Source organism: Tachyglossus aculeatus, chromosome 19, assembly GCF_015852505.1.
Source record: "Tachyglossus aculeatus isolate mTacAcu1 chromosome 19, mTacAcu1.pri, whole genome shotgun sequence".
Taxonomy (NCBI): Eukaryota; Metazoa; Chordata; class Mammalia; order Monotremata; family Tachyglossidae; genus Tachyglossus; species Tachyglossus aculeatus.
This window is the reverse complement of record NC_052084.1, coordinates 28,839,313-28,862,798: the sequence shown is the minus strand read 5'-3', so window position 1 is coordinate 28,862,798 and position 23,486 is coordinate 28,839,313. Positions and strand designations below refer to the sequence as shown.

Sequence of the window (23,486 nt, the reverse complement as noted above, 5' to 3'; positions counted from 1 at the left end):
CAAATAAAATAGAGTAATAAATACGCACAAACATATATACATGTATACATTGGCAACATCTAGAGACGGTCCCTACCCAACAGCGGGCTCACAGTCTAGAAGGGGGAGACAGCGGGCTCACAGTCTAGAAGGGGGAGACAGAGAACAAAACCAAACATATTAACAAAATAAAATAAATAGAATAAATATGCACAAATAAAATAGAGTAATAATATGCACAAACACATATACATATATACATTGGCAACATCTAGAGGTGGTCCCTACCCAACAGCGGGCTCACAGCCTAGAAGGGGGAGACAGAGAACAAAACCAAGCATATTAACAAAATAAAATAAATAGGATAAATATTTACAAATAAAATAGAATACACACAAACATATATACATATATACAGGTGCTGTGGGGAGGGGAAGGAAGGGGCTCAGTCTGGGAAGGCCTCCTGGAGGAGGTGAGCTCTCAGTAAGGTCTCACTCCAGGCCAGAGGAATACAGTCCTCTGATATAAAAATCAAATTCCAAAGTTTATAAGCCGGGTTTTATTAAACGTCAACAGGGTTTATAAACCATAAAAAGTACTTGGGGAAAGGAGGATCAGTTATCTTTAATTATTCTCTCTTTCACTCCAAGTACCCACCAATTTGGGATGGAGTTATTGGGCTTCCTCTTTATTCACTATTTCATTACCGGGAGCATGTAAAAGCATCTATATGTGGCCAGGGTAACGACGGGTCAGGGACAAAGGAAGTTAAACACAGTTCCTGAGCTTTAGGAACTGCCCGTCCAGCGCTTAGTACAGTGCCCCAGCGCTTAGTACAGTGCCTGGCGCATCGTAAGCACTTAACAAATACCATAATTCATTCAATCATATTTATTGAGCCCTTACTGTGTGCAGAGAGCTTTCATTCATTCATCAACCGTATTTATTGAGCGCTTACTGTGTGCAGAGCACTGTATTAAGCGCTTGGGAAGTACAAGTCGGCAACATATAGAGCCCAACAACGGGCTCACAGTCTAGACTTGGTTTTGGGCATAAAGCGTGGCTCAGGGGAAAGAGCCCGGGCTTTGGAGTCAGAGGCCATGGGTTCGAATCGCTCTCCGCCAATGGTTTGCTGTGTGACTTTGGGTAAGTCACTTCACTTCTCTGTGCCGCAGTTCCCTCATCTGTAAAATGGGGATCAAGACTGTGAGTCCCCCGTGGGGCAACCTGATCTCCTTGTAACCTCCCCAGCGCCTATAACAGTGCTTTGCACATAGTAAGCACTTAATAAATGCCATCATTATTATTATTATTATTATATCAATCCACCAATGGTATTTAGTGAGGACTTCAGGTGTTGAACTGTCGCCGAATTGTACTCTCCCCAGCGCTTAGTACAATGCTCTGCACACCGTAAGCGCTCAATAAATACGATGGGATGAATGAAAGATTGAATGGACGCACTAAACACCACCCGATCAATCCCGCACCCTTCTCCATCGGCTTCCGCAGCCCCAGGCTCCTTTCATGCATTCATTGATGATGATAATAATAATAATAATAATAATAATAATAATAATAATAATGGCATTTATTAAGCGCTTACTATGTTTCAAAGCACTGTTCTAAGCGCTGGGGAGGTTACAAGGTGATCAGGTTGTCCCACGGGGGCTCACGGTCTTAATCCCCATTTTACAGGTGAGGGAACTGAGGCCCAGAGAAGTGAAGTGACTTGCCCAAAGTCACACAGCTGACAATTGGTGGAGCCGGGATTTGAACCCATGACCTCTAACTCCCAAGCCCGTGCTTTTTCCACTGAGCCACGTGATGATGATGGTATTTGTTAAGCGCTTACTATGTGCCAAGCACTGTTCTAAGCGCTGGGGGAGATACACGGGAGCGGAGTGTGTGTGTGTGTGTGTGTGTGTGTATATATATAGATAGATAGATAGATAGATATAATAAGAACTGTGCTTCCCATTATTATTATATTATTATTATTATTATATTATTATTATTATTATTATTATTATTTTATATAAAAGCAGCAATGAGGCTCAGTGGGAAGAGCCCGGGCTTGGCAGTTAGAGGTCGTGGGTTCGAATCCTGCTCCACCACTTGTCAGCTGGGTGACTTTGGGCAAGTCACTTCACTTCTCTGGGCCTCAGTTCCCTCGTCTGGAAAATGGGGGTGAAGACTGGGAGCCCCCCGGGGGACAACCTGATCACCTTGTAACCTCCCCAGCGCTTTGCACATAGTAAGCGCTTAATAAATGCCATTAAAAAAAACAAACAAAACCTGATCACCTTGGATTCCCCCCCAGCACTTAGAGCAGTGCTTGGCACTCCCTCCCTCCGCTCTCCTCCCTTCCGCTCCCCATAGCACTTGTGTCTCTTTGTACATATTTATTACTCTATTTTATTAATGATGTGTATAGAGCTAAATAAAATAAAATTAAATTAAATAATCTAAATTAAAATAAATAATTTTATTTATTCTGACGGTATTGACACCTGTCTACCTGTTTTGTTGTGTTGTCTGTCTCCTTCTAGACTGAGAGCCCGTCGTTGGGGAGGGACCGTCTCTGTTGCCGAATTGTCCTTCCCGAGCGCTCAGCGCAGTGCTCCGCACACAGCAAGCGCTCAGCCCAGTGCTCCATTCATTCATCCATTCAATCGTATTCATTGAGCGCTTACTGGGTGCGGAGCACTGTACTAAGCGCTTGGGAAGTACAAGTTGGCAACAACTTGTTGGCAACAAGTTGGCTCCACACACAGTAAGCGCCCCATCAATAGGACGGGATGAATTGTCCTTTCCGAGCGCTTAGCGCAGTGCTCCGCACCCTGCAAGCGCTCCATCAATCAATCAATCGTATTTCTTGAGGGCTTACTGTGTGCGGAGCACTGGACTAAGCACTTGACCACTGTACTGAGCGCTCCATCAATAGGACGGGATGAATTGTCGTTTCCCAGGGCCTGGCGCAGTGCTCCGCACCCTGTAAGCGCTCCATCAATCAATCAATCGTATTTCTTGAGGGCTTACTGTGTGCGGAGCACTGGACTAAGCACTTGACCACTGTACTGAGCGCTCCATCAATAGGACGGGATGAACTGTCGTTTCCCAGGGCCTGGCGCAGTGCTCCGCACCCTGTAAGCGCTCCATCAATCAATCAATCGTATTTATTGAGGGCTTACTGTGTGCGGAGCACTGGACTAAGCGCTTGAGCACTGTACTGAGCGCTCCATCAATAGGACGGGATGAACTGTCGTTTCCCAGGGCCTGGCGCAGTGCTCCGCACCCTGTAAGCGCTCCATCAATCAATCAATCGTATTTATTGAGGGCTTACTGTGTGCGGAGCACTGGACTAAGAGCTTGGGCACTGTACTAAGCGCTCCATCAATAGGACCGGATGAATTGTCGTTTCCGAGCGCTTAGCGCAGTGCTCCGCACCCTGTAAGCGCTCCATCAATAGAGGACGGGATGAATTGTCCTTTCCCAGCGCTTAGCGCAGTGCTCCGCACACAGTCAGCGCCCCATCAATAGAGGACTGGATGAATTGTCCTTTCCCAGCGCTTGGCGCAGTGCTCCGCACCCTGTAAGCGCTCCATCAATAGAGGACGGGATGAATTGTCGTTTCCCAGCGCTCAGCGCAGTGCTCCGCACACAGTCAGCGCTCCATCAATATAGGACGGGATGAATTGTCCTCTCCCAGCGCTCAGTGCAGTGCTCCGCACACAGTCAGCGCTCCATCAATACAGGACGGGATGAATTGTCCTTTCCGAGCGCTTAGCGCAGTGCTCCGCACCCTGTAAGCGCCCCAGCAATACGATGGAAGGGATTGTCCTTTCCCAGCGCTTGGCGCAGTGCTCCGCACCCTGTAAGCGCCCCAGCAATATCGGATGGGATGAATTGTCCTTTCCGAGCGCTTAGCGCAGTGCTCCGCACACAGTCAGCGCTCCATCAATATAGGACGGGATGAATTGTCCTCTCCCAGCGCTCAGTGCAGTGCTCCGCACCCTGTAAGCGCTCCATCAATATGGGACGGGATGAATTGCCCTTTCCCAGCGCTTAGCGCAGTGCTCCGCACCCTGTAAGCGCTCCATCAATATAGGACGGGATGAATTGCCCTTTCCGAGCGCTTAGCGCAGTGCTCCGCACACAGTCAGCGCTCCATCAATAGGACGGGATGAACTGTCCTTTCCCAGCGCTTAGCACAGTGCTCCGCACCCTGTAAGCGCCCCATCAATACGAAGGGATGAATTGTCCTTTCCGAGCGCTTAGAGCAGTGCTCTGCACACAGTAAGCGCCCCATCAATATAGGATGGGATGAATTGTCCTTTCCCAGGGTTTAGCGCAGTGCTCCGCACCCTGTAAGCGCTCCATCAATCAATCAGTCAATCGTATTTATTGAGGGCTTACTGTGTGCAGAGCACTGCACTAAGCGCTTGAGCACTGTACTAAGCGCTCCATCAATAGGACGGGATGAATTGCCCTTTCCCAGCGCTTAGCGCAGTGCTCCGCACCCTGTAAGCGCTCCATCAATATAGGACGGGATGAATTGTCCTTTCCCAGCGCTTAGCGCAGTGCTCCGCACCCTGTAAGCGCTCCATCAATATAGGACGGGATGAATTGCCCTCTCCCAGCGCTTAGCGCAGTGCTCCGCACCCTGTAAGCGCTCCATCAATATAGGACGGGATGAATTGCCCTTTCCCAGCGCTTAGCGCAGTGCTCCGCACCCTGTAAGCGCTCCATCAATATAGGACGGGATGAATTGTCCTTTCCCAGGGCTCAGCGCAGTGCTCCGCACCCTGCCAGCGCTCCATCAATCAATCAATCGCATTTATTGAGGGCTTACTGTGTGCAGAGCACTGGACTAAGCGCTGGGGCACTGTACTGAGCGCTCCATCAATAGGACGGGATGAGTTGTCGTTTCGGAGCGCTTGTCGCAGTGCTGCGCACACAGCCAGCGCTCCATCAATACAGGACGGGATGCATTGCCGTTTCGGAGCGCTTGTCGCAGCGCTGCGCACAGGGTCAGCGGTCCAGGGATGCGATGGGCTGAACGAGAGCTCCCCTCCTCCAGGAGGCCTTCCCAGACTGAGCCCCTTCCTTCCTCTCCCCCTCGCCCCCCTCTCCATCCCCCCCATCTTACCTCCTTCCCTTCCCCACAGCACCTGGATATATGTCTGTACCTATTTATTACTCTATTTATTTTACCTGTACATATCTATTCTATTTATCTTCTTCTTCTTCAATCGTATTTATTGAGCGCTTACTACGTGCAGAGCACTGTACTAAGCGCTTGGGAAGTCCAAATTGGCAGCATCTAGAGACAGTCCCTCCCCAACAGCGGGCTCACGCTCTAAAAGGGGGAGACAGAGAACGAAACCATACTCACAAAATAAAATAAATAGGATAGATAGGTACAAGCAAAATAAATAAATAGAGTAATTTTATTTTCTTGGCACGTTCGGTTTTGTTCTCTGCGTCCCCCTTTTAGACTGTGAGCCCGCTGTTGGTAGGGACTGTCTCTATACGTTGCCAACTTGGAGTTCCCAAGCGCTTAGTCCAGTGGCCCGCGCACAGTAAGCGCTCAATAAATAGGATCGGTGATGGTGATTTGTACTTCCCAAGCGCTTAGTACGGTGCTCTGCACATAGTAAGCGCTCAATAAATACGATTGATGATGATATGTTTGTACATATTTATTACTCTATTTTACTTGTACATATCTATTCTATTTTATTTTGTTCGTACGTTTGGTTTTGTTCTCTGTCTCCCCCCTTTTAGACTGTGAGCCCACTGTTGGGTAGGGACCGTCTCTCTATGTTGCCAATTTGTACTTCCCAAGCGCTTAGTCCAGTGCTCTGCACATAGTAATTGCTCAATAAATACGATTGATGATGATGATGATGATGAATGTCTCTAGATGTTGCCAATTGGTACTTCCCAAGCGCTTAGTCCAGTGCTCTGCACATAGTAAGCGCTCAATAAATACGATTGATGATGATATGTTTGTACATATTTATTACTCTATTTTACTTGTATATATCCATTCTATTTTATTTTGTTCGTACGTTTGGTTTTGTTCTCTGTCTCCCCCCTTTTAGACTGTGAGCCCACTGTTGGGTAGGGACCGTCTCTCTATGTTGCCAATTTGTACTTCCCAAGCGCTTAGTCCGGTGCTCTGCACATAGTAATTGCTCAATAAATACGATTGATGATGATGATGATGATGAATGTCTCTAGATGTTGCCAATTGGTACTTCCCAAGCGCTTAGTCCAGTGCTCTGCACATAGTAAGCGCTCAATAAATACGATTGATGATGATATGTTTGTACATATTTATTACTCTATTTTACTTGTATATATCCATTCTATTTTATTTTGTTCGTACGTTTGGTTTTGTTCTCTGTCTCCCCCCTTTTAGACTGTGAGCCCACTGCTGGGTAGGGACCGTCTCTATATGTTGCCAATTTGTACTTCCCAAGCGCTTAGTCCGGTGCTCTGCACATAGTAATTGGTCAATAAATACGATTGATGATGATGATGATGATGAATGTCTCTAGATGTTGCCAATTGGTACTTCCCAAGCGCTTAGTCCAGTGCTCTGCACATAGTAAGCGCTCAATAAATACGATTGATGATGATGATGATGATGATGAGGGGCCGGCGGCGGGCCCGGGGAGGGGGCGGGGGCGCGCCTCGTCCCGTGAGCGCGCGCCGGAGGGCCCCGCCCCCGGCCCCGGCCCCCGCCCCCCGCCCGGCCCCCGCCCCCGGCCCCCCGCCCCCGGCCCGCCGAGCGCTCAGTCCGTGGCCGCCCGGCGGAGCGGAGCGGAGCGGAGCGTCCAGCCCAGCCCAGCCCAGCCCAGCGCGGAGCGGAGCGTCCACCCCCCGGCCCCCCGCCCCTCTCCCAGCCCCCATCCCATCGGCCATGGAGGCCCCGGCGGCGGCGGCGCGTCCGCAGCCCCTGCGCGCCCTGTCCAGCGCCCTCAACGGCTCCCTCCGCTTCTACCGATGGACCAACGCCATCGCAGGTACCCGCCGCCCGCCCGCGCGCGCACGACACCGCACACACACACACACACGCGCGCACAACACCGCACACAACACCGCCCCCCCCCCCCCACCCCGAGACCCGGCCCTCGCCCCCTCCCCCCTCCCCCCCGAGATCGCTCTCTCTCTGTCCCCCCCAAGATGCCTCCCCCCCCAGATCTCTGTGTCCCCCCCGAGATGTCTCCGTCTCCCCCCGATCTCTCTCGCCCCCCGAGATGTCTCCCTCCCCCCAGATGTCTCTCTCCCCCCCGAGATATCTCCCTCCTCCCCGAGATGCCTCCCTCCCCCCGATGTCTCTGTCTCCCCCAGATGTCTCTCTCCCTCCCGATCTCTCTCTCCCCCCCGAGGTGTCTCCCTCCCCCCGGAGTTCTCCCTTCTCCCCAAGATGTCTCTCTCTCCCCCCGAGATGTCTCCCTCCCCCCAGATGTCTCTCTCCCCCCCCGAGATATCTCCCTCCTCCCCGAGATGCCTCCCTCCCCCCGATGTCTCTGTCTCCCCCAGATGTCTCTCTCCCTCCCGATCTCTCTCTCCCCCCCGAGGTGTCTCCCTCCCCCCGGAGTTCTCCCTCCTCCCCAAGATGTCTCTCTCTCCCCCCGAGATCTCTCTCTCCCCCGAGATGTCTCTCTCGCCCTGAGATCTCTCTCTCCCCCAGAGATGTCTCTCTCCCCCTCAGAGTTGTCTCCCCCCAGATCTCTCTCTCCCCACCAGAGATCTCTCTCTCTCCCCCCGAGATGCCTCCCTCCTCCCCGAGATCTCTCCCTCCCCCCAGATGTCCCTCTCTCCCCCCAGATCTCTCTCTCTCCCCCCGAGATGTCTCTCTCCCCCAGATCTCCCTCCCCCCGAGATGGCTCCCTCCCCCCCGAGATCTCTTTCTCCCCCCGAGATCGCTCTCCCCCCAGATCTCTCCCACCCCCCGATGTCTCTCTCTCTCCCCCGAGATGTAGATGTCTCCCTCCCCCAGATCTCTCTCTCCCCCCGAGATGTCTCTCTTCCCCAGAAATGCCTCCCTCCCCCCAGAGATGTCTCCCTCCCCCAAGATCCCTCTCTCCCCATCTCCCCCTCCCCCGATCTCTCCCGCCCCCCGAGATGTCTCTCTCTCCCCCCCAGATCTCTCCCTCCCCCCAGATCTCTGTCTCCCCCGATATGTCTCCCTCCCCCTCGTGATCTCTCCCTAAAGATCTTCCTGCCACCCCCGAGATGTCTTCCTCCCCCTGAAATGTCTCCCTCTCTCCGAGATCTCGCCTTCATCCCGGTGATCTCTCCCTCACCCCAGAGATCTCCCTGAAACCCCCTCGAGGTCTCTCTCTCTCTCCCCGAGATCTCCCCCTAACAGAGACCCCGAGATCTCTCTCCGCGCCCGCCCGCCCCGCACGTTATCCCAGGCCCCTGTGAGCCCGTTGTGGGGGAGGGACCGTCTCTATCTGGTACCCACTTGTCCTCCCCCAAGCGCTTAGTGCAGGGCCCTGCGCACAGTCAGCGCTCAGTAAAGACGGTGGAATGAATGAATAAATGAATGAATCTCCCCCTCCCCCCCCGAGATCTCCCCCTCACAGAGACTCCGAGATCTCCTCCTAACCCCAGGCCCAGAGATCTCTCCCCTTATCCCAGGCCCAGAGACCTTCCCCCTTATCCCAGGCCCAGAGACCTTCCCCCTTATCCCAGGCCCAGAGATCCCACCCCCCCCCCACGACACCAGGCCCAGAGATCTCCCCCTGACACCAGGCCCAGAGATCATTTATTCATTCAATCGTATTTATTGAGTGCTTACTGTGTGCAGATCTACCCCCCTTATCCCAGGCCTAGAGATCTCCCCCCTGACACCAGGCCCAGAGATCTCCCCCCTTATCCCAGACCCAGAAATCTCCCCCCTTATCCCAGGCCCAGTGTTCTCCCCCTGATACCAGGTCCAGAGATCTTCCCCCTGGGACCAGGCCCAGAGATCTATCCCCTGACCCCAGGCCCAGAGATCTCCCCACTTATACCAGGCCCAAAGACCTCCCCCTGACCCCAGGCCCAGAGATCTCCCCCCTGTCCCCAGGCCCAGAGATCTCCCCCCTGACACCAGGCCTGGAGGTTCTCCCCCCCCCCCCCCTTATCCCAGGCCCAGAGATCTCCTCCTGACCAGGCCCAGAGATCTCCCCCTAACACCCCCGAGATCTCTCCCTTCACAGGGACCCTGGCCCGCGGCCGTGTGCGCATGCGCCCGGCCTCCCGTTTCCATGGCAGCCGCCCCTCCCGTGGCATCTCTTCTCTCCCCTCCCGTTTCCATGGCACCCGCCCTTCCCGCAGCCGCCTCTTCACGCCCCCTGTTTCCATGGCAACCGCCCCGCCCACCTTCGCCTTCCCCGCGGCGGCATCTCCGATCCGACCGGCCCACCCCCGTCCTGCAAACCAATCGATCAGTGCCACTGATGGAGCGCTTACTGCGTGCACAGCGCCGTACTGAGCGCTCGGGAGAGACCACTATAACGATAGACTCATTCCCGACCAAATCCATCCATCAGTGGTATCGATGGAGCGCTTACCGTGGGCACAGCACTGTGCTAAGCGCTTGGAAGAGTCCAATATAACGATAGACGTACCCCCTGCCAAACCAGCAATGTGTGCGCATACTGTGAGCTCGGGGGTAGTGACTGTCTCTATATGTTGCCAACTTGTACTTTCCAAACGCTTAGTACAGTGCTTTGCACACAGTAAGCGCTCAATACGATTGATTGATTGATTGATCGATTGAGAGTCCAGCATAAGGATGGGCACATTCCCGGCCTGATCCATCCATCGGTGGTATCGATCGAGCGGTTACCCCGTGCAGAGCACTGTACTGAGCACATGGGAGAGGACACCCGGGCAGATCGGGGACACATTCCCCTGCCCATATCCCTTCCCTCCTCCCTGGCCCTGATGCTGTTTCAAAGCCCGGCCAGGAGCCCCCCTTCCCCTCCCCTACTGCACCAGCCAGCTCTGCCATTTTGGGGGGGGCATTCTCCTTCCCATCCCCCGCCCCTGCTCGTCCAGTGGCTCCCCATGATGAAGCGAAGCCTGTGCAATGTCCCCTAGAATTACAGGTCTGGGGAGCTCAGGTCAGGGAACCGCCCCACCCTCCACTCCCAAAGCTCCTGATCTCATCTCTTGGCATCTCCGCGGAATGGGCGCAGGATTAGTGGGCATTAAAGACAAAAAAAATCTCCCGGGAGGTGACGTTGGGAAAGAGAGAAGGTGGACGAGGAAGGGGGCCGCAACCCACCCCATGTCGCTGCTCTTTGGCTCCCAGCGGTCCATCACCCTGAGCCCTGAACCCTGGAGGAAAGTAGTTTCCCCCAGCCTTGCCAGCAACCAGGATGCCCACATTGTGTGGGGAGAACTGCGTGGCGCACTGCAGTGTAGGGTAAGCGGCAGCAGTCCAAAGTCAAGAAGGGAGAGGGAATCGTGCCGGAGGGAAATCTGGCTGTTGGCAAAGGTGCGGTTCTCCCAAGGCCGGCAAACCCTTCTTATTGGCCTCCTGAGGGTCCACAGACATGCCCAGAAATAAAATAAACCCGGGTAGAGGTCTTTACACCCTTTTATCCCGTGTATTGGGGATTGCATAAATGAATTAAAATGCAGAAACTGAACACTCCCTGCTCTTTTTGTTTTTTTAAAAAAGAGGAGGTTGAGTTTTAGAGGGAAAGCTTAACATTTTAAGGATTTTTTTTTCATTTACACAATTATTCTGCAACTCACCAAAGGCAGACGGTATCACTTTGTTCCCTGGCATTTAAATGTAGGTATGCTCGTATTATTCTGGGTGGGGTGATATATACAAAGCAGTAAGCATCCTGTGTTTAAATATTCTGTAACACATTGCAATACGAGTTGGTATCTGTAAGCCAGCCGTGGTTAAACACCTGTCTCTGAGCGTTTGTTTTTCTCCGGCATTTAGGAAGAGCAATCAAGATCTCTAATACTCGTCCCTCACCTCTTCCGCCTCCCCCCCACCATTTCCGTTCCATTTTAAATGAAAGTCGGGAGGGAGGGTCAAAGCCTAACTCTTCGTGGAGGAATTTGAGGGCGCAGACTTCCACGGCATCTGCCGTTGGTCCCTTACAAAAGCCATTTTGGAATGGGCTGCTGGGGTGGCCCTTAATCCGAAGGTGAATTATGTGCGACTTTAGCCAACCTTCCAGTTGTGGCTGCTTGCTTCCCGGCCCTGGTTCCAGGACACAGGCCTCAGGTTTCGGGGCCTGGACGAGGAGCGGTCCGCGTGAGAGGGTTTCTCTCCGCATCCCACCAGTGTTCCTGCGTGGTGGGCAGCTCACCAGGAAGTTCTAGCATGGCAGGAGAGAGGATACGAGTCCAGTTTCTCGAGAGGCAACCCCGAGGCCTCAGAATGACCAAAAGCAGCATGCCCTCGTGGAGAGTCACTTCACGGTCACTCCACACAGAAGCAGCGTGTCTCAGTGGAAAGAGCCCGGGCTTTGGAGTCAGAGGTCCTGGGTTCAAATCCCGGCTCCGCCACTTGTCAGCTGTGTGACTTTGGGCAAGTCACTTCACTTCTCTGGGCCTCAGTTCCCTCATCTGTAAAATGGGGATTAAGACTGTGAGCCCCACGCGGGACAACCTGATCACCTTGTATCCCCCCAGCGCTTAGAACAGTGCTTTGCACATAGTATGTGCTTAATAAATGCCATTGTTATTATTATTATTCTCGCCATTTTGGAAAGGCACGGGAAGCAGAGAGTTGAGGGTGAGGTTTGGGATCAATGGGGTATCCCAACACTCAAAGATTTCCCTCCTCTGGGAGTGAGGTTGGGAGTGGGATGTGTGTGTGTATGTGTGTGAGTGTTTGCGTGTAGTATGGCTCAAATAGGGAGCAGACCAAAGCAGAGGTTCTGGACTGGAGATGATTGAGAAGCAGCAATGTCCGACAGAGCTGGGCCTGATGTAACTAACTCGTGGCTTACTTGTAGGATGTGTCTACCAACTCTGCCGCATTGTCCTCTCCCAGGCACTTAGTACAGTTCTGTGCACACGGTAAGCGCTCCACTTCCACTGGCGGATTGGGAGACCTTCAGCGGAGAACTGGAGAGATGCTATAGAGGCTCGGGGGCTGGCGGATAAACAGGCCACAGAGGGGGCGTCTGCAGTCCACCATTCCTCCCCACCCCCAGGAGCACCATCCTGATTTAAGGCCCAAGAAATACAGTCGCCCTGGCCTCAAGGCTTTGGTAGCCTTGGGCTCAAGCAGGGGCTGTTGCTGGAAAAAAATTGAGTAAGGGATCATGTTCCTTTGGAAAGTTTTGCTGCCGTCAGAACAAGTGCATATCCCTTTTCTGCACTTTTCAATCAATCAATCTGTTGTATTTGTCAAGCGCTAACTGTGTGCAGAGCACTGTACTGAGCGCTTGGGAGAGTACAGTTCATTCAGCTGTATTTATTGAGCATTTACTCTGTGCAGTGCTCCTTACTAAGCACTTGGGAGAGTAGGATATAACAAACAGACACATTCCCTACCCACAACGAGCTTACAGTCTAGAAGGGGAGCCCTGAGGTTAATATAAATGAATGAATTACAATATGGACACGAGTGTCGTGGGGCTGAGAGATGGGCGAAGAAAGAGAGCAAATCCAAGTGCCAGGGCAACACAAAGGAGTGGGGGAAGAAGAACTTAGGGCTTAGGGAAAGCCTCTTGGAGGAGATGGGCCTTTGATAAGGCTTTGATAGTGGGGAGAGCGATTGTCGGTTCTGAAGAGGGAGGGCATTCCAGACACTCCTGTGTCTTCTGAACGAGCCGATTCCGGGGTGACAAAGTTCACAGGAATCCCACTTAGCCCCTTTCAGGATCTTACACAGTAGATCCAGCGCTTAGAACAGAGCCCAGGTCGTAGAACAATGCTTGGCTCATAGTAAGCGCTTAACAAATACCATTATTATTATTATTATTATTATTATTATTATTATTATTATAACAGTTCAGAGGAAATGCCTTATTTTTCATTTCCTTTATCTCCTTTCACTATCGTTTTTTCAAAAGATCGGTAAACGGATAACCTCTAAAAAGTCATCTTAACTCCATGCCTTGATTCCCTGTGGCCAGTTTGCCTAATAGGCAAATCATCTATTGTTTTAAAACACGGCAAGTGCTCTGTGCAAAATAAGTGCTCAAGAAATGCCCACGATAGTGACTGATGGATGGATAAAGTCACTTAACCTTCACTGTAGCTAAAAACCAGGCTGGTGGAGGGAGAAAGAAAGGAGAGAACTTTGTATAGGACATTGCCAAGGGAGAGCGTTACCGCCTTTTTATAACATCGTAAGTATTTCCGGGTGTCCAAACTGCTTGACCTAAGAAGAAAAGGCTCTCTAACTTAACACTTCTTTCTCACTGAAAAACAATACAAAAAACAAAAAATGAAGCTACACAATAGCTTCGATAGCACCATCCATCCATACACCGTAAACCAATGCGTATTAAAGGGTGGGCTGAGCACGGGCCTGGGAATCAGAAGGTCATGGGTTCTAATTCTGGCTCCGCCACTTTGCTGTGTGACGTTGGGCAAGTCACTTCACTTCTCTGGGCCTCAGTGACCTCATCCGTAAAATGGGGAGTGAGGCTGTGAGCCCCACGTGGGACAGGGACTGGTGCCCAACCCGATTTGCTTGTATCCACCCCAGCGCGTAGTAGAGTGCCTGGCCCATAGTAAGCGCTCAATACCATTATTATTAAAAGGGAAAAGGAAAGAAGTGCTAATTCTAGAGGTGTTTCAGCGTGCCACTGGAATGAATGAAAAGCTAGATTGAAATTCTCCTTAGCCTGGCCAAAGTGGAGGGTATCTTGCGTTGTTTTGACTCGTTGTTCAGGTGGTTGAAACTACTCTATCCGTTTGATTTGAAACCACTTCTGAATCTCTTTCCACTGTGGTGGTAATAATAATAATAATAGTAATAATAATGATGGCATTTGTTAAGCGCTTACTATGTGCAAAGCACTGTTCTAAGAGCTGGGAAGGATACAAGATGATCAGATTGTCCCACGTGGGGCTCACGGCCTTCATCCCCATTTTACAGATGAGGGAACTGAGGCTTGTCACACAGCTGACAAGAGGCAGAGCAAGGATTTGAACCCATGAACTCTGACTCCCAAGCCTGTGCTCTTTCCACTGAGCCACGCTGCTCGGTATTTCTCAGCTATGGTGGCATTTCCATGAATTTCTTTCTGGCCAGTTGGGCTGAAAGCTGTCATCCTAGTTGTAGTTCAAAAAGCCCTTGAAAACCCGGACTTGGTGGGTAAATATATACCATTTTAAAAAAGAAAAGGTCACTGGTTCCCTAATGTCGAGTTCTCACTCTTTAACCTTTACTCAGCAAACTCCTCTCCCATTCTCAAGAAAGTTGCTCCGGCATAACTTTTGGAGAAACTCTCTCTACCAGATGTCACAGAAGTCAGAGGAAAGAGGACATTTTGTCCAATATGGAGCTGAAGCAGTTGGCTAGTCGGGAGGTTGATAAGAAGAAAGGAAAATAAAATGTGGGTGGAGATGAAAGAAGCTCTTAAGAAATACGGGCGTTGGAATGAGTGATAATTCTGTCAGGAAAATCCAGAGAATCTAGCCAGGCTTTCTGACCATTTAAAAGTTGTTACAGGAGCAAGTTACCCGTGTTTTCATCCTCCTTGTTCACCCCCCTTTTTTTTAAAAGACACTTGTTAAGCGCTTACTATGTGCCAGGCAGTATACTAAATGCTGGGGAAGATACAAGTTACTCAGGTTGGACGTAGTCCCTGTCCCACATAGGGCTCTCAGTCTTCATCCCCATTTTACTGATGAGGTAACCGAGGCCCAGAAAAGTTAAGAGACTTGCCTAAGGTCACACAGCAGACCACTTATCAGCTGTGTGACTTTGGGCAAGTCACTTAACTTCTCTGGGCCTCAGTGACCTCATCTGTAAAATGGGGACTGAGACTGTGAGCCCCACGTGGGACAACCTGATTACCTTGTATCCCCTCCAGCGCTTAGAACAGTGCTTTGCACATAGTAAGTGCTTAACAAATACCATTATTATTATTATTATTATTATTATTACCAAGTGCCAGGGTAGATACCCGATAATCAGGTCCCAAATGCGGCTCACGTTCCAAGTAGGCGGGAGAACGGGGAAGAGGGAACCGAGGCTCAGAGAAGTGAAGTGACTTGCCCAGGGTCACGCAGCAGATGGGCAGCAGAGCTGGGATCAAGAGCCAGGTCCTCTGACTCTTAGGTCCCCACCCTTTCTGCTAGGCCTCGCTGCTTCCCGAAGGATAAGGACATAAATACATAAGCACTGTGGTTAGCCCTTGGCTTGATGTGATTTATGTGACTGGAAGTTAATCATGGAAGGCTTTCTGGAGTAGGTGGGATTTAACAAGGTCTTCTGACAACGGGGAGATCTGTGGCCTGGTTCATTTCAGGAAGGAAGTTTCAGGCAGGATAATTTTTTTGTTTTTGAGCAAGGGGTTGGAGGCGGGAGTGTCAAGGGCGAGGTATAGTCAGGAGGTAAGCTTGGAAGCATTAATGGCTCTTTCCCATAAGCCACACTGCTTCCCCGATTGATTTATCCATCAGTCAACACCATTAATTGATGGATGGGACCAAAGAGTGGTCAGGCGAGACGTTGGTGATGAAAACAAGGGACCGACAGCGTTCTTGGCATTGAAAACAGTGTTGAAGGCGGTTGAGCGTTCAAAGATTAGGAAAGAATAGGGCCCAATGGATTCTGAGTAGGCCGTGAGTTACCCCGGAGAGTGTGATCATGGTGGAGTGCTGAGGCAGACAATTCAGTCAGAATGGGAAAAGGAAAATGGGACGAGCCAGAGAAATCTTTTTTTTTTCGTATCCGAGAAACTTGAGTGTGTTTGAAGATGGGGGAAAAGGAACCAGCTGAGAATGAGGTTGAAGATACCGATAAGGGAGGAGAGGAGAGTGGTAGCAAGTGATTTTAAGAGGCCAGAGGAGATGGATAGAGTCTGAAGAAGAGGTAGAATCGGAAGATTTTGAGAGAAATCCTCTTGCCTGATTGCTTTTCAAGAGGAGGAGGTGTAGAGTTGATGACAATTGAGAGATTTTGGAAAGCTTGTGTCTGATAGTTTCTATTTTATCAATAAAGCCTCTGAGTTTGGGGTTAAGGATGGACAGTGAGGGTATTGGAAGCTTCAGGAGAGAGTTAAAGGTTTGAAATAATTGCCAGCCTTGGAGTCAGTCAGTGAGGAATAGAAGGATTCCTGGGCAGAAGAAAGAACTGAATTTTCCAGCAGGTCAGAATAAGTTTGAAGTGACCAGGACTTCAGCATCTAGGATACAGTTGGGTTTGGTGGGTATATGTATGTGGGGGGCCTCATGGTACCTAAGGATGGAGGCGACAGGTTAGGAGGTAGTGGATGGATGGAGTCGGAGTTGGGGAGATTAGAGATGGAATGATGTCCAGAGATGATGAGGTCTGGCACGGGCCTGTCCTCAGAGGAGGTGGCTGAAGTGGTGTGGCCCAAAAGCTCAAGAGTTAATAATCATAATAATAATTGTGGTATTTGTTAAGCACTTACTATGTGCCAGGCACTATACTAAGCTCTGGGGTGGATACAAGCCAATCGGGTTGGGCACAATCCCTGTCCCACAAGGGGCTCACAGTCTCAATCCCCATTTTACAGATGAGGTAACCGAGGCCCAGAGAAGTGAAGTGACTTGCCTAAGGTCACACAGCAGACCAGTGGCGGAGACGGGATTAGGACCCATGACCTTCTGACTCCCAAGCTGAGGCTCTAGCCACTAGGCCACGCTTCTTCTCAGCTCATAGACTGTGACCGTGGGACAGGAACTGCGTCCAACCTGATGATCTCATGTCTATCCTGGTATTTAGCATAATGCTTGGCTCATAGTAAGCGCTTAAGGAGTACCACAGTTATTATTATAGAGAAGCAGCATGGCTCAGTGGAAAGAGCCCGGGCTTTGGAGTCAGAGGTCATGGGTTCAAATCCCGGCTCTGCCAGTTGTCAGTTGTGTGACTTTGGGCAAGTCACTTAACTTATCTGTGCCTCAGTTACCTCATCTTATAAAATGGGAATTAAGACTGTGAGCCCCTTGTGGGACAACCTGATCACCTTGTATCCCCTCAGCACTTAGAACAGTGCTTCACACATAGTAAGCGCTTAACAAATGCCATTATTATTAGTATTACTAGTAATCTACGTACCTGCCAGTGAAGGCATGTGAGGTTAAACAGTAGCACAGTGCTGGCAAGCTGGCTGCATTTGCCAGCACCTCATTGCTGGGTATCTTTCTCTGGCATTTGATTTTGAATGGGGCTCCTAAGTATGTCTTCTGAAACTTTCTGGGCTTTCTGTGGTAGGTTCAGTTCTCATAGCCCTATACTATAGAGAAGCAGTGTGGCTCAGTGGACAGAGCACTGGCTTTGGAGTCAGAGGTCATGGGTTCGAATCCCAGCTCTGCCAATTGTCAGCTGTGTGACTTTGGGCAAGTCACTTAACTTCTCTGGGCCTCAGTTCCCTCATCTGTATAGTTGGGTTTGGTGGGTATATGTATGTGTGTGTTGGGGGGGGGGGGGCTCATAGTATTTATGGATGGGGCAACAGGGTAGGAGGTAATGGATGGATTTTCATCAACTCTGTCATCAACTGTTGTCAATTGTCATCAACTCAACCTCCTCCTCTTGAAAGGCAATCAGGCAAGGGGATTTTCCATGTACTCTCAATATCTTCCAATTCTACCTCTTCTTCAGACTCTGTTGGAGTCTGAAGTTTGGAGACGGAATGATGTCCAGAGAGGATGAGGTCTGGCACAGGCCTGTCCTCGGAGGTGGCTGAAGTGGTATGGCCCAAAAGCTCAGGAGTTAATAATAATAATAATAATAATCATAATTATACCACCATCCTTCTGACACCTAGGCTCTTTGCATTGGGCATTTCCACCTCTCTTCCCATCGGAATCACAAAGCCATTCTGGTCTTTTTGATTCATTCAATCATATTTATTGAGCCCTTACTGTGTGCAGAGCACTGTACTAAGCGCTTGATGGTCTTTTTGATTGTGCTTATTGTGTCTATCCATAATGTCTATCCACTGCCTAGGTAGTATAATTTGGTGACAATCTTGAAGTCTGCGTAGAAGGTAAAAGTCTTTGTAGGCCTTCAGGATGTAAGCTGTTCCTTTATTTTGGCTTCCTTCCAGCTAACTGTTGGCATATTCATTCATTCAATCATATTTATTGAGTGCTTACTGTGTGCAGAGCACTGTACTAAGCGCTTGAATGCAGGGCTGACTATCTGTAGTACGTCTACTTTTTTTTTGTTTCAAAAGCATGGCTGTCAGCATTCAACAGTTACTCGATGACTTCTCAAAGACTTTTGGTGATGCTCATAATAATAATAATAATAATAACGGTATTTGTTAAGCGTTATGTGCAAAGCACTGTTCTAAGCGCTGGGCACTGTTATAGAAAGAGTTTCCTAGTGGATTGGAAGGGGGTAATTATGACTATGATTTCCAGGTCTCCCATTTGCATCCTCAAGCATGTTTCATTGGAATGAATTGGCAAGGACTGTACACAACAGAAGGAGCAGAAAGGTGTTAGTGTCACACATCCAATCTGTTATCAGATTCCAGTTCGCTGTTTGTTTTTTTTTATTCACCCCTGCAAGAGCCAATCACTTTTTTTCAGGCCCACGAAACTCTTGCTTTCACTGTTTTAATTTTCACTTATTTAAAGAATGTTAGCGTGCTCTTTTTTCCATGGGGATTTTTAAAAAATTTTAAGACAGAAGAGAAGAAAGTGGATGAAGTAAGGGAATGCGAGCCACAGAATGAAATTGAGGGCACGAGAATAACACCATTCAAATAAGAATTGAATGCAGGGACCAGATAACTCAGGGTCATCGAGGTTGTTCCAGCTTTACAAAGACGCAAAATATCATACCTTCTCCTATCTACTGTCCTTTGGGTATAGGGGGAATCTAATCTTTAACATCCACGGGTAATCTAAAAAGCCATTCTGGTAATCCAATAGGTTGAGTCGCCCCCCTACCAAATCTTTTTGTCAGTTATGGAATCGGCTAGTTTGAATTTCACCACCCCCCTTTTCCCCCTGTCCACTGATGGAGGTGATATTTTCAAGATTCAGTCATTCATTCGTTCAGTCATATTTATTGAGCACTTACTTTGTGCAGGGCACTGTACTAAGCCCTTGGGAAGTACAAGTTGGCAACATATAGAGACGTCCCCTACCCAACAACGGTCTCACAGTCTAGAAGGGGGAGACAGACAACAAAACAATACATGTAGACAGGTGTCAAAATCACCAGAACATATAGAATTAAAGGTATATGCACACGTAGGATGGAAACGGGGTTCAAGCTGAATGTTTTGGATCTATCCCACTGCTTAGTACAGTGCCTGGCACATAATAAGTACTTAACAAATGCCATGGGAAAAATAGTAATAATAATATTAATAATTCTGAAATAATTTTGTCCTAATTTTTGTTTTGGCCAAGTAAATAAAACCCATTTTCGTCAAGTGCCCCTAAGCCCCCTTGTTTCCCCATCTCAGTCTTAAATTTCAGTCCGTCAATCAGTGGAATTTATTGAGTGTCAAGTGTGAACAGAGCACTGTATTTAGGACAGTACAACAGAAGGAAAAGACAGGATCCCTGCCCTCAAGGAATTTGCATTGTAATGGATTCGGAGTCAACCAAGGCCTAATTATATAAAGTCTAGAGCAGTGAAATGGCTGGAATCCTTCCCTATTCCTTTCTGAGTTTTTTTTCTAGTCGACAGGTGGGAGCTACCTACTTAGCACTGGTTTGCCAGCTGTGACTCACGGAACAGGTGGGAGTTGTCAAAGCACCATTTCACAACTGCTGGAATCGAGCTTTTTTCGGTTAGTTTTACAGGTTTAGGAAGTCCCTTGCATAAGCATGGAGCAGCTGGCCTAGTTGAAAGAACACAAGACTTTGAGTCAGAGGCCCCGAATTCTAATCCCAGCTCCATCTCTTGCCTGCCGCATGACTTTGGGCGAGTCACTTCACTTCTCTGTGGCTCAGTTTCCTCGTCTGTAAAGTGGGTATTCAGCACCTGTTCTCCATAAGTCCTAGACCATGTCCCACATCAGGCCCATTTTACAGAAGAGGTTGCTGAGGCACGGAGAAGTGAAGTGACTTACCCTAGGTCACACAGCAGACAAGTAGCAGAGCTGGGATTAGAAAGCCAGGTGCTTCTAACCCCAAGGCCCATAGTCTATCCATTAGGCCACAACCATTTCGTAGGAAATGATTTGAAGAAAGAGGAGGATCTCCCTTTTTGCAGATCAGTTTTAAAAAGAATTACCGCAAGAATGGGAGATTGTTCCTTAAAAGTACACGTGAAATCAGAGGGCAGAGGTTGATTATATAACGTGGCAATGAAGAGAAGGAACGAAACATCTAACTAGGTAAAGTCAAAAAGGGAAGCGATTAGCACTTGTAATAGACCAGATTTAGATATAATTTGCCAGCACTGTTTACTTTTAAAATATTCGTTATAGGCATTTCAATATATACCAGAAACTTGAATGGTCGCAGGCATTTCAATATATACCAGAAACTTGAAGGGTTGCAGTGTGATAACAGAACATGGATTTGTGAGGCTTATCCCTGTCATATTTTATAAATATTAACGTTCAGGTAAAATTGGTTGGGAAGCAGAGGGATAATAAAAACTCCAGGGCTCTTAGAGTCTTACTCTAAGAATCTTTCATCTGATCAGCCACGAAAGGCATCCTATATGCTGCAAGGGCAGATACTCTGAGAAGTAACCTTAGTGTTTGTGATAAAAAGTGGAGGCCTAAATGTCAGGAATACAGTAGCTATGAACTAGAAAAGCAAGAGCCCTAGGAAAATTCCAGCTAGTTTTTCATTTGGGAAGCAGCCATTTTGTTCCCTTTCATCCGTAACCGGAGGGGAACTCAGGATAAGGATGGGGTAGATAACCTCAATTTCCTTGTTAATGAAAGGTGATTCTGGAGACTGTAAAGCTGTCTATGGGCAGGGAACGGTCCGCTAATTCGGTTGTATTGTACTCTCCCAAGCGCTTGTCCAGTGCTCTGCACTTAGTAAGCGCTCAATAAGTTGATTAATTTGGGAAAATTCCCCCCCACCAGAGCAACATCTTGTAACTCCCCTGATAACGAACCACAACAATGCTGTATCCCAGTCCACATCAAGCGATGGTATTTATTGAGCGCTTACTGTGTGGAGAGCCCAGTATTGGGTATTCTATTCATCACAAGAAACAGTCTAGGAAATGTCACAGGAGTAGGTGAAAACTAATTAGTTGGGACACAATCCCTTCCCCACATGGGGCTCACATTGTTAATCCCCATTTTACAGATGAAGTAACTGAGACCCAGAGACGTGAAATGACTTGCCCTAGGTCACACAGCAGACCAGTGGTGGAGCAGGGATTAGAACTCAGGGCCTTCTGACTCCCAGGCCTAATCGATAGCTTTCATTTGATGATAATGATGGTAAATCCTATATCTTGAAGTTGATAATCGACAGCTTTAGTTCGATGGTGATGGTAAAGCCTATGTCTTGTGATAAACAGTAACTTTAGTTTGATGTTGGTGCTTAATCCTGTATCTTCAAATTGATAATCGATAGCTTTAGTTTGATGATGGGTCAAATCCTATTTCTTGAAGTTGATCATCGATAGCTTTAGTTTGAGGATGTTGATAAATCCTATATCTTGAAGTCGATAATCGATAGCTTTAGTTTGGTGATGATGGTAAATCCTATACCTTGGAGTCGATAATCAATAGCTTTAGTTTGATGATGATGGTAAATCCTATATCTTGAGGTTGATCATCGATAGCTTTAGTTTGGTGGTGATGGTAAATCCTATATCTTGAGGTTGATAATCGATAGCTTTAGTTTGATGATGATGGTAAATCCTATATCTTGAGGGTGATAATAATAATAATAATGATCGCATTTATTAAGCACTTACTATGTGCAGAGCACTGTTCTAAGCGCTGGGGGGATACAAGGTGATCATGTTGTCCCACATGGGGCTCACAGTCTTTATCCCCATTTTACAGATGAGGTAACTGAGGCCCAGAGAAGTCAAGTGACTTGCCCAAGGTCACACAGCAGACACGTGGCAGAGCCGGGATTCGAACCCATGACCTCTGACTCCAAAGCCCGGGCTCTTTCCACTGAGCCACGCTGCTTCTCTAATCGATAGCTTTAGTTTGGTGGTGATGGTAAATCCTATATCTTGAGGTTGATAATTGATAGCTTTAGTCTGATGAGGATGGTGAATGCTATGTATCGAAGACTTGTTTGTTTTGGAAGAAGGAAGTTTAAAATCCCAGAAGTGTGAAGAGCCACTGCTAGGAGTTTGACCTAATTAGAACTGCTGATAATTTTAATTGCAGGGCTTTATCCTAAGGGTTATATCTTGAATGGAAGCAGCAGATTTTTTAAGGTCCATCTTATGCTATAGAGAAGAAGAGCAGTATTTGCTTCTAGACTGTACAGTAGAATCACCTCCAGACTGCAAGCTCACTGTGGGCAGGAATTATGTCCATTTATTGCTGTATTGTACTCTCCCAGAACTTAGAACAGTGCTCTACACACAATAAGTGCTCAATAAATACCATCGAATGAGTGAACTTCTCTGCCTCAGTTACCTCATCTGTAAAATTGGGACTTAATACCTGTTCTTCCTCTTACTTAGATTGCGAGCTCTATGTGGGAGAGGGTCCGTGTCGTCCTGATTGTCGTGTCTTCCCAAGCTCTTAGAACAGTGTTTGACACATAGTAAGCTCTCAACATTTATTATTATTATCATTATGTAATTGAACCCACTCTCCTAAATGAGAGGTCTTTGTTTTTTGTCTTAATACCCCTCTAATTTCCCCATTGTATTACTCTGCAATTACTTATTTGATGCCTAGAAATCCAGTTTTTAACTGAAGTGGCTTATCAAAGTGGACCAGTTGGGAAAACTGAAATTAAAAGCCTTAATAGCAGATTTGACACATACCACTCAGTGCTTATAAAAGGACCATGCCAGGGGTACATTTAAGTTATTAGGACATGGAGGAAAAAATCTTGGTATCATGCCCTTTTTGTCTATAACTCAATAATCATGGTACTGGAATGTTGAAATCTTCTCAAGATAGCTCCAAGCAGTGGTTTTTAATGAGTGATTACTGTGTGCAGAGCACTGTACTAAGCACAGGTTGCTGACACATTCCCGGCTCACAAGGAGCTTGCAGAGGAGACTTTAAGGAAAGATCACAGAAACCCTAACTCTAGACTGTGAGCTCGTTGTGGGCAGGGCATGTGTCTGTTATATTGTACTCTTCCAAGCATTTAGTACAATACTCTGCACGCAGTAAGCGCTCAATAAATACGATTGACTGATTGACTATAATGTATTTCATTGT

At 48.4% G+C, this 23,486-nt stretch overlaps 1 protein-coding gene across 2 annotated transcripts in view; it reads left to right on the top strand.

Moving 5' to 3' along the window:
• Window positions 1–6,913: 6,913 nt before the first annotated feature.
• ELOVL4 (ELOVL fatty acid elongase 4) overlaps window positions 6,914–23,486 on the top strand; it is a 39,974-nt gene continuing 23,401 nt past the window's right edge. Inside the window, exon 1 of one of the 2 annotated variants that reach the window (XM_038761372.1) lies at window positions 6,914–7,016. In XM_038761372.1, the coding sequence (XP_038617300.1) occupies window positions 6,914–7,016 (103 nt within the window). Of the gene's footprint in view, window positions 7,017–10,261; window positions 10,421–23,486 lie in introns of those variants that run through there. The other variant, XM_038761374.1, reaches the window with a different exon arrangement.